The 11,678-nt window shown below is 47.5% G+C and overlaps 1 protein-coding gene across 1 annotated transcript; it reads left to right on the top strand.

Annotated features, from left to right (window-relative positions):
- The first annotated feature begins 5,615 nt into the window (after window positions 1–5,615).
- Window positions 5,616–10,766, top strand: LOC144739642 (uncharacterized). Its single transcript, XM_078622572.1, has 3 exons — window positions 5,616–5,646; window positions 6,425–6,676; window positions 7,765–10,766. Exons 2-3 carry the CDS (start codon window positions 6,428–6,430, stop codon window positions 8,929–8,931), a joined length of 1,416 nt encoding a protein of 471 aa, XP_078478698.1. The 5' UTR covers window positions 5,616–5,646; window positions 6,425–6,427; the 3' UTR covers window positions 8,932–10,766.
- Window positions 10,767–11,678: the final 912 nt, after the last annotated feature.

Genomic DNA, 11,678 nt, shown 5'->3' with positions numbered 1-11,678 from the left:
GTTTTATTATGTTTTCTTTTTATTATTTTATTATTTCCCTTCTACGTGACTTTACCGAAAGAACCAAGAAGATTAAAGCCTAATCTTATATTTCATACTTTTATCCTGGTAAAAACAACAACAAAAGGTCCCATGACCTAGACCAACTTCGGTGGCTATGCGGAATTGTCATAAACTCGTCCCCCATTATTCAACCGCTACACCAGGAGATGGAATCAAACTGGCTGGTTTGGAGTTGCAGGTTCCGTGCGCCGCTCACCGCTGCCCCATCACTGTGGCATCAGCAAGCGGCTCTCTCCTGCAAAGCGGATTGGATTGATATTCTTGGTTCTTTCGGTAAAGTCACGTAGAAGGGAAACAATAAAATAAAAAATATATAAAACAATACAATTCTCACGACGTTTCGATTGCAACACAAGCAATCATCATCAGGTGTGTAAATAAAGCAGGGAACTAATAAGGGGTTGATAGGTATGCACGATACATTACACACTACTTTACACTCAAATACCCATCTATACACTGCACTATACACTACACTATCCATACACTATACACTACACTATACACTACAAACTATACACTCAAATACCCATCTATACACTACACTATACACTACACTACCCATACACTACACTATACACTACACACTACTCTATACTCAAATACTCATCTATACACTACACTACCCATACACTAAACTATCATACCTGTCAACCCATATGCTCTACCCCGTATTCTTGTACAGGGAAATTGAGTTGTCAGGTTCATACGGCGTGCAGCCGTTTCAAGACGGACAACAACCAAAATGTCTTTGTTTGTGTCTCTCTCCTTGTGATGGGACTTTGTAGGATGAACGTTGAGATTTATAGGGGCACGGGGTGACCACTAAGGTCTGAATTGGTCTGTGATAAGGTAGGGCACTGGTCAGGGGTGACAGGTATGTAGTAGTGAAGTAGTATAGTGAGTGTTTAGTGTAGTGGATAGTCTAGTGCAGGGGTCCTCAAACTACGGCCCGCGGGCCACATGCGGCCCACCGAGGGCATTTATCCGGCCCATGGTCACTAATTGGGCTGCGCTTGTGAGCACTAATTGGGCTGCGCTTGTGAGCACTAATTGGGCTGCGCTGGTGAGCACTAATTGGGCTGCGCTGGTGAGCACTCATTGGGCTGCGATCTGTGAACAAAACTGCAGGTGTAATTAACTTTTTAATGGCACCCGCACCAGTGTGAGCCTGGGGTAAAAGCGGAGTTCCCCCAATCAGACTGCATTGATGGGCAGTGCAGTCTGTATGTCTCTGTGTGGGCAAAGTTATTGCTGGTATATTGTTTTTTGTAGCGCTGTATATATATTGGTATTTTACTAATATCAATTTTGACTCCCTAGGAAACAATGATGTCAAGAAAGAGAAAAATTTACTCGGAGTGTAGGATATTCAAAAAACAGTGGACTTATGATTACTTTTTCATGCAGTACAAGGAAAGAGCTGTGTGTCTGATATGCCAGAATATAGTGTCTGTGTTCAAAGAATACAATGTACGTCGACACTATGAAACTCAACATAAAGATAAATATGATTGTTTGGTCGGAGAAGTGAGAAAAGATAAAATATAAAAACTGAAAAATACATTAACAACTCAGCAAAATACTTTTGTGAAGCAGAAGCAGCTAAATATTTCATCACTGCGAGCAAGTTTGCAAGTTGCCAAGCTAATAGCGTGCACTGGCAGACCATTCGTTGAGGGAGAATTTGTTAAAGAATGCCTTCTTTCTGTTGCCAAAGAGATGTGTCCAGAGAAGGCCGATTTATTTAGTACAGTGAGTCTTTCAGGACCTACAATTACACGGAGGATTGAAGAAATGGGAGACAATTTCCATCAGCATTTGCAAAACTCCACAAAAAAACTTTCCTATTTTTCCTTGGCACTCGACGAAAGCAATGATGTTCGTGATTCTGCACAACTTCTAATTTTTATTCGTGGGACGAATGACTATTTCAAAGTCACAGAAGAGCTTGCTGCACTGCAAAGCATCAAAGGAACAACTACAGGAGAGGATATCTATGAAAAGGTTTGCCAAACTGTGAATGGTTTGGAGCTGAACTGGGCTAAACTAGCCAGTGTGACAACTGATGGTGCTCCTAGCATGGTGGGGTCTAAGAAAGGAGTAATTGCTCGCATTAACCAAGAGATGGACAAACATAACCATTCTCATCCAATAGCCATACACTGCCTCATCCACCAACAAGCGCTGTGTAGTAAATCACTGAAGTGGGACTCTGTTAACTTCATTAGAGCTCATGCACTAAACCACAGACAATTTCAGGAATTTCTGTCTGACCTAAATGTTGACTATGGAGATGTTCTGTACCACACAGAAGTCCGTTGCCTGAGTCGAGGGAGAGTTTTGAAACGTTTCTATGACTTACTTCCACAGATTACAGCTTTTCTGTTTTCAAAAAACAAAGAAGTACCAGAGCTCAATGATGCAGAATGGAAATGGCACCTTGCCTTTCTGACAAATGTAACAGAGCTACTCAACAATTTCAATGTGCAACTTCAAGGAAAGGGGAAGCTCATCTGTGATATGCAATCACATGTCAAAGCATTTGAAGTAAAATTAGGCCTCCTCATCAAACAAGTGAAGGAGGAAAACTTCTGCCATCTCCCCACAACTCAAAATCTGTTAGCGGAAAAACCATTGGTTGCATTCCCAAACAAAACATGTGTGGATTCACTGGAAAAATTGCAAAAGGAGTTCCAATTTAGATTTAAAGAGCTTCATCTCCATGAACAGGACATACAGCTTTTCCGTAACCCATTTTCTATTGACATTGAAAATGTGGATACAATTTACCAAATGGAAGTGGCTGAACTGCAGAATTGTGACTCTCTAAAAGACGCATTCAAGTCAAGCAGCCTTCATAATTTCTATGCATTTCTCTCCTCTAAGACATATCCTCATCTCAGGAACCATGCACTCAAAATGGCAACCATCTTTGGCAGCGCTTATGTCTGTGAACAAACTTTTTCCAGAATGAAACATTTGAAATCTCCAACCAGATCTAGACTAACGGATGCACACTTGCATCACTTGTTACGACTAGCAGTGACAAATATGGAACCGGACATTGACCATCTCATAAGCCAAAAGCAGGCCCATAGTTCCCATTGAAATACTGGCAAGTTTGTTGATTTAACTTTACTTGTTCTTCATTTTAAATATTGTATTTGTTCCCGTTTTGTTTCTTCACTTCAAAATAAGATATATGCAGTGTGCATAGGAATTTGTTCATAGTTTTTTTAACTATAGTCCGGCCCTCCAACGGTCTGAGGGACAGTGAACTGGCCCCCTGTTTAAAAAGTTTGAGGACCCCTGGTCTAGAGTATAGTAGTGTATAGTGTAGTGTATAGTAGTGTATAGTGTAGTGTATAGTAGCGTATAGTGTAGTGTATAGTAGTGTATAGTGTAGTGTATAGTGTAGTGTATAGTAGTGTATAGTGTAGTGTGTAGTGTAGTGTATAGTGTAGTGTATAGTGTAGTGTATAGTGGTGTATTGTAGTGTATGGTGCAGTGTATAGTAGTGTATAGTGCAGTGTATAGTAGTGTATAGTGTAGTGTATAGTGTAGAGTAGTGTATAGTGTAGTGTGTAGTGGTGTATAGTGTAGTGTATAGTGTAGTGTATAGTGTAGTGTATAGTAGTGTACAGTGTAGTATATAGTGTAGTATATAGTAGTGTATAGTGTAGTGTATAGTGGTGTATAGTAGTGTATAGTGTAGTGTATAGTCGTGTATAGTAGTGTATAGTAGTGTATAATGTAGCGTATAGTGTAATGTATAGTGTAGTATATAGTAGAGTATAATGTAGTGTATAGTAGTGTATAGTGTAGTGTATAGTAGTGTGTAGTGTAGTGTATAGTCGCGAATAGTAGTGTATAGTGTATTATATAGTAGTGTATCGTGTAGTGTATAGTGAAGTATATAGTAGTGTATAGTGCAGTGTATAGTAGTGTATAGTGTAGTATATAGTAGTGTATAGTGTAGTGTATAGTGGTGTATAGTAGTGTATAGTGTAGTGTATAGTAGTGTATAGTAGTGTATAGTGTAGTGTATAGTGTAGTGTATAGTAGTGTATAGTGTAGTGTATAGTAGTGTATAGTGTAGTGTATAGTAGTGTGTGGTGTATAGTCGCATATAGTAGTGTATAGTGTAGTGTATAGTCGTGTATAGTGTAGTGTATAGTCGTGTATAGTGTAGTGTATAGTCGTGTATAGTGTAGTGTATAGTAGTGTATAGTGTAGTGTATAGTCGTGTATAGTGTAGTGTATAGTAGTGTATAGAGTAGTGTATAGTGTAGTGTATAGTGTAGTGTATAGTAGTGTATAGTGTAGTGTATAGTAGTGTATAGTGTAGTGTATAGTAGTGTGTGGTGTATAATCGCATATAGTAGTGTATAGTGTAGTGTATAGTGTAGTGTATAGTCGTGTATAGTGTAGTGTATAGTAGTGTATAGAGTAGTGTATAGTGTAGTGTATAGTGTAGTGTATAGTGTAGTGTATAGTGTAGTGTATAGTGTAGTGTGTAGTGGTGTATAGAGTAGTGTATAGTGTAGTATATAGTGTAGTGTATAGTGTAGTGTATAGTGTAGTGTATAGAGTAGTGTATAGAGTAGTGTATAGAGTAGTGTATAGTGTAGTGTATAGTGTAGTGTATAGTGTAGCGTATAGGATGAACGTTGAGACTTATAAGGGGCACGGGATAATCAATAAGGTCTGAAATGGCCTGTAGCAAGGTAGGGCACTAATCAGCTTGTGTGCACCCTCGGTTATTTTAAAATTGTGTGCGTAGTTCAAGTTCATGTATTAGGTATAGCCCTGTGAGCCATTCGGCTCTTGAATCGGGTGCAACCGCAACAAACAAAAAACAAAAACATGAACAAGAAAACATCTTAAAGTGACTATGTGCAAACAGAAAATTCAAGAAAAGACAGCAAAATATTGCAGAAAAAGCACCGTACACCAACGCTGTGTGCAAAAATCCCAGTGGGATGCAAGTCAAACAACAACAACAACCACAAGACAACTTAGATTAAATCAATCAGTCTAACTCTGTACTACAACAAACAAACATGGCCAAACCAAAAAACTTTTCGAAAATCACCAAAAAGTTAAGATCGTACCTCGCCAAACGCTACCGTTTCGGTCTTTATGGGCTAATTGTTTTCGCCGAACGCGTTTTAAACTTAAAGGGGGCATTTATTTGGAACGCATCTACATCGTTCAACGAGGACTTGCTGCGCTGCAGCAATAATGACAACATAACGAGTTAATTATATCAGTATAGAAGTTTTCCCGTAGGGGTCACTAAAAACAAACGCAAGCGATTATCTCCTCCCTTAACTTGCTGAATCATAAATATCGTCGAGATGGCGGCGACTTGGGGAGGCCTTCATCCAGCAGTGGAACGACCGTGGCTCATTCACATTAAGTTAGTTCATCATCATCATCACCATTATCATTTATTCAACAACATAAGTGCGTTGTAAGGAACGCGTTACCGGTGAGCAAATTGCCGCGGTCCCTTGGTGTGTTGATTGGGGGGGAGGGGTGGGGGGGACTTCAAGGGACCGCGGTGAACTCGCCAAGGTCTCCCGCGTTCGCGTCCACTCGACACTTCACGCGCTGTTGTTGTTGTTGTTCTGGTGGTTGTTGTTCTGGTGGTTGTTGTTGTTGTTTTGGGGGTTTACGTTGACACGTGAAGACTCGTCTCCCTGTTGGGTTCATTTTGTTTTCTCTGACGGTCCCATGGAGGCGGGGGAGCGGAGAGCTGCTCGAGATGCCGCGAGCCCCCCACTCCTCTAATCCGCGAGCCCCCCCCCACTCCCGTAATCTGTGACCCCCCCCCCCCACTCCCCTAATCAGCGAGCCCCCCTCCCCCCACTCCCCTAATCCGCGAGCCCCCCCCACTCGTAATTCACGAGCCCCCCCCACTCCCGTAATCTGTGACCCCCCATTCCTGTAATCCGTGATCCCATTAACAACGACCTCCCGTAATCCGCGATCCCATTAACCGCAATCCCATTAACCGCAATCCCATTAACAGCGACCCCACTCCCCTAATCCGCGATCCCATTAACCGCGATCCCTTTGAAGATAACTAAATTCGTATTGTGGCCACGCGCATCCACGATGCCGACGTCTCTTTTCTTCCCACGATGAGTCCATCGTGACACTGGACTCCTCCATCAGGACGAACCATGACCCCCCATCACCAGCATTCCACGCATCTCGATTCCCTGCCACTCAGTCTCGATCCCGTTATCTGCACACCCATCATCTTCGCCGATTGGTGACCACCCCGTGTATCCGCTCTCCGTATCCGCACTCACCGCGTCTGCCCATGGAGCCTCTGTCTGTGCAACAGGAGATGCAGGAGAAGGGCGAGGCACCTGGTGCCGTGGAATTCGAGTCCCGGGGGTCTGCAGTGGTGGCTTCAGGCCCTTTGCCGTGCGATTTCGCGGTGGCGCGGTCCGAGCTGATGGCATGCGGCGAGTGCCGCAAGGAGTTTGCGAACAAGCGCTCGCTCCGTGCCCACGCCAAGCGAATGCACGCGACCCAGCGGCCCTACCCGTGCCAGGTGTGCGGCAAGGGCTTCATGAAGCCCTCCACGCTCAGGGTACGTCTGCACGCACTTGATCACGCACTCGTTCACACACACAAAGTGGTAGTAGGTTTTTAGCCTTTAAACCGGTACGAAAAAATGCCTTGTATGAAGGTGTCCGTTTTTGTACCAGTTTAAAGGGTCAAAACCTACTACTATGTTTTGCCACTGGTAAAGGAGATGTCTCATAGTGTAAATGCTTACCCCGAGCTCTCAATACTCTAATAGTACGCTGTTTTTGAGTTGTACGCCTTTTGGCGTCATCTGGTCCAACACCAATGGAGACTAGGCTCTAAGGAAAGCTGTCTCGGGTGTGGACCAATCAACTTCAAGGACAGTGCATATCATTATCATCATCAGAGTTGTTTCTTTTTGTTTGCATTTTTACTGCTTGTGTTGTGGTTATTGCAAACATGATGCCTTGTATAAAGGTGTCAGTTTTTGTACCAGTTTAAAGGGTAAAAACCTACTACTATATTTTGCCACTGGTAAAGGAGATGTCTCATAGTGTACACACACAGAGTGATTGCCACCAATGAACCACAGTGCCTTGACGATGGCGGCGAAGGAGCAGAAACCATCATCGCGCAAAAACTCGCAGCGACTTCTGGCTGGCCATCGAACAAAGACGGTCAACGCGTTCGCGCGCTTTCGGATGCGGTTCTACGGCCGTCTGGAACGCTCTTCCAATATTGGGCAGCCACTGGAGCAATGCACTTGTTTAAATCATCGTCTAGATTGAAAACTAATTAAATTAGAACAGCTTTTATTGAATTTTGATTTAAAGCTTTTGTGACTGCAGGGATTCATATTCTTGGTTCTTTCGGTAAAGTCACGTAGAAGGGAGATAATAAAATAAAAAATATATAAAACAATACAAATTCTCACGACGTTTCGACTACAACACAAGCAATCATCATCAGGTGATTTGATTGAGTTTGCTGTCCTTTCCCCGCACCTCCGCTTACCACGGTCGCTACGTACGGTGCGAATGAAGTTCGTCACTCACGTACACATTGGTGGAGACGAGTACACTGCAGTAATATTTACGGAACGTCATCTCGTCACCCCGGTTTGTGACCCCTTCCTCTCGTCCCGCCCAGGAGCACGAGCAGACGCACTCGGGCGTGCGCCCCTTCGCCTGCGAGCGCTGCGGCCTCCGCTTCCTGCTCAAGCACCACCTCGGGGCGCACGCGGCCACGCACGCCGCCGCCCGCCCGCACGTCTGCGCCGCCTGCGGCCTGGCCTTCGCGCTGGCCGCCGGCCTGCGCAAGCACCGGCGCGTGCACACGGGCGAGCGCCCGCACGCCTGCGAGCTGTGCGACCGGCGCTTCGCCCTCGCCGGCACCCTGCGCGCGCACCGGCGGACGCACGCCGACGGCGCCTCCGCCTCCGTTTCAGCGGAAAAACTCCACATGTGCGAGGAGTGCGGCAAGCTGTTCGCCGACGCGGGGCGCCTGCGGCAGCACCGGCGCGTGCACACCGGGGAGAAGCCGTTCGAGTGCGCCGAGTGCGGGCGCCGGTTTTCCCGACAGGCCTACCTCCGCAGGCACCGGCCTACGCACGCCGTCGCCGCCGCCCCCCCCACGCCGCCGCCGCCGCCGTGCGGGGCCTGCGCCGCTTTGCCTGACCCGCGCCCTCCCTGCCGGCACGGCCGCGCGAGCGAGCGCCGGCACGCCTGCGAGCGGTGCGGAGAGCGCTTCTTCCTGCCGCATCACCTGCGGGCGCACCGGCGCGTGCACACCGGGGAGAAGCCGCACGAGTGCGAACGCTGCGGGCGCCGCTTCTCCGGCCGCCACCACCTGGACGCTCACCGGCGCACGCACACCGGCGAGCGGCCCCACGTCTGCGCCGAGTGCGGTCGGGCGTTCGCGCAGCCCGCCGGTCTCGCCAAGCACCGGCGCGCGCACGCCGGGGAGAAGCCGTTCGAGTGCGCCGAGTGCCGGCGCCGGTTCGCCAGCCGGCACCACTTGGCGGAGCACGCGCTCACGCACGCCGGCGGGAAGCCGTTCGGGTGCGTCGACTGCGGCAACGTCTACGCACAGAGCAGCGGCCTCCGCAAACACCGGCGCCAGCACTTGGCCGGCGGTGTCGGCACGCGGCCGTTTCTGTGCGACGAGTGCGGCTTGGCGTTCGGCAGGCGCGCCGCCCTCCTGCGCCACCAACAGGGACACCGCCACGGAGACGCGGGGAAGGCACCGGCGGGCACGGTGGCGTTGGAGGCCGTGGGAGATGTTCTCGACGGCGGTCCCGGCGATACGCGGCCGTGAATCGGCGGACGTCGGGGTCGTGGAGAGAGTCGGGTTCTGGTGGGGTTGGTGAAGTTTGCAGAGATTGGGTTGTGTGGTGTGCGACTCTGAAGGTGCGTGGCTGTGCAGTAGCCCTTCGACGGCAAGTACCACGATGGGCTCACTGCTGTCATCGATCAAAACTTCGATTTAAAGCTTTCGTGACTGCGGGGATTCATATTCTTGGTTCTTTCGGTAAAGTCACGTAGAAGGGAAATAATAAAATAATGGAAATATAAAAACAATAAAAATTCTCACGACGTTTCGACTGCAACACAAGCAATCATCATCAGGTGTGAAATCCACAGCCACTTTTTTCAAATTTTCTTGCTGTGGATTTCACACCTGATGATGATTGCTTGTGTTGCAGTCGAAACGTGAGAATTTTAGTTGTGTTTATTTTATTTTATTATTTCCCTTCTACGTGACTTTACTGAAATAACCAATCAAAACTAGTTTTCCATATTCTTAGGTTTTTTCGGTAAAGTCACGTAGGTAAAAAATTTAAATTAATAAAAGTAAAATAAGAATAAAAGAAAAATCACGACGTTTCAGAGGCAACACAAGCTTCCGTCTTCAGGTGGAAGTCACCTACGTGACTTTACCGAAAAAACCTAAGAATATGAATCCTTGCAGTCACGAAAGCTTCAAATCTAGAATTGTTTTCCATACCCATCATTAACACTGCCTTGTATCATGAATGTGGGTGGAGGGGTCTGTGCCACAGTCGTTAGCGCAATGTTTTGTAAACACGGCGATCTGCATTAGATTCCCGGACACGGCTAACATCAAAGTACTGGGCAAACTCCTGCTTGTTTATACTGCAGCTGCTAGAGTTCTTACGCCACATACACCATTCCATGGGCACATTGCACCAGCCCTCTTATATCCATTGGCTACAAGTCAAAATCTGAGTGGATTTAAAGGTATTGCTATTAACCGACGAGGCTTTAAAAGGGCTCACCCCACATCACTTGCAGGAACTATTACATTTATATATTCTATTAAGGTCCTTAATCTCTTCTGATCTCCAGCTGATCAGCGTTCCCATGTCTACAGGTTGAGCTCTTTTGGCGATCGGTACTTTTGTTAGCGTGGCAGCCAAGCCATGGAACGCCTCGCCACTTGAAATCAGGGCTATCAGAGTCGGTAGATATATTTAAGTCTGCGTGAAAACCCCATCTCTTTCAAGTGGCCCTTCCCTCTTTAGTTTGGTCGGTTGCTCTGGATATCTTTTTTGTTTCCTGCCTTTCATACATTGCACGTTGAGATCCTAGGATGGAATGCGCATGAAACATTTTAATTCTTATTATCAGTGGCAAGTGATATCTGTACCGGTCCTGGCCGCCCCTTCACAACCCGCAATCGACTAGCGTGGCGAAATATATTTTTTAAATTGTATTCTCACCAATGCATTCAAAGATGTTTTTCATTACTTTTGAGTGTTCGAGCCACGGGCACGTTCCCTTCCTTGGCTGCCCTTTCCATGGGTCGTCTCGACCACCGGACATCGTCGGAGCCAGTGTGCAGCAGCTGGACGCTGGCAAGGCCATGAGAGATGACGCGGCTTTGGGGACGCCTTGATCCTACGGTGGATAAGATCATGGCTGATGATGGTGATAAACACATTCCTGCTGCGGAGGGAGCTGGTAGGAACGTTGGGTTGCACGGTCAATGGCCTGCAGGGTCAACGGCGGCGTGGTGTATTCCGCAAATATGGCCGACTGTGAGGGCGTGCACAAGCCGGCGTGAGTAGGTTAAACGTTGAGTTTTATAAGGGCACGACGGGGTGACCAGCCCCTCCCCACCCAGCCCCACCCTCCCCACCCAGCCCCTCCCCACCCTCCCCACCCAGCCCCACCCTCCCTACCCAGCCCTTCCCTCCCCACCCAGCCCCTCCCTGCAGGACGGACGGACACAAAAATCCCCTGTGGGCTAGTGGAACCAGTGGGTTCCTACCAGTATGAATCCCTTTGTAATAAAGATCAGTGTTGTTGTGTACATTCACACGCTGTGGTGGTAATGTATCGGTATAAGGTGGCACGCCATGCCGACGTTTCTCACAACACTAAATACCTGCGAATCATCTCAACCCATGGCACCGCCTGGGCTCTGTCCCTTGACCTGCCAGCGAGCCTTCGGCACTACACGTGGCCTCAAAGTGCACCTAACCTGGCACAAACGCCGCGGTGACGTCACAGCCACTGGGTGTCGATGGCGGCTCTTGAGTGAGTGTGTGTGGGTCTCTGTGTGAGTATATGGGTCTCCGTGTGAGTTTATGGGTCTCTGTGAGGCTATGGGTCTCTGTGTGTGAGTCTGGGTCTCTGAGTCTATGGGTCTCTGTGTGAGTCTATGGGTCTCTGTGTGAGTCTATGGGTATTTGTGTGAGTCTATTGGTCTCTGTGTGAGTCTATGGGTCTCTATGTGAGTCTATTGGTCTCTGTGTGTGAGTCTGGGTCTCTATGTGAGTCTATGGGTCTCTGTGTGAGTCTACGGGTCTCTGTGTGAGTCTATTGGCTCTGTGTGTGAGTCTATGGGTCGCTATGTGAGGCTATGGGTCTCTGTGTGTGAGTCTGGGTTTCTATGTGAGTCTATGGGTTTCTGTGTGAGTCTATGGGTCTCTGTGTGAGTCTGGGTCTCCGTGTGAGTCTATGGGTCTTTGTGTGAGTCTATGGGTCTCTGTGTGAGGCTATCGATCTCTGTGAGTCTATGGGTCTGTGTGTGTGAGT

Source organism: Lampetra planeri, unplaced genomic scaffold (genome assembly GCF_965212315.1).
Source record: "Lampetra planeri unplaced genomic scaffold, kcLamPlan1.2.h2 scaffold_162, whole genome shotgun sequence".
NCBI lineage: Eukaryota > Metazoa > Chordata > Hyperoartia > Petromyzontiformes > Petromyzontidae > Lampetra > Lampetra planeri.
Note: the sequence above shows the minus strand (reverse complement) of the source record. Positions and strands in the feature narration are given on the sequence as shown.

Excerpts from the sequence above, each read along its gene's own strand:
- LOC144739642 (XM_078622572.1), top strand. The coding sequence starts at position 6,428 with ATGCAGGAGAAGGGCGAGGCACCTGGTGCCGTGGAATTCGAGTCCCGG. Across the intron at positions 6,677-7,764 it reads TGAAGCCCTCCACGCTCAGG|GAGCACGAGCAGACGCACTC; the intron begins GTACGTCTGCAC and ends CGTCCCGCCCAG.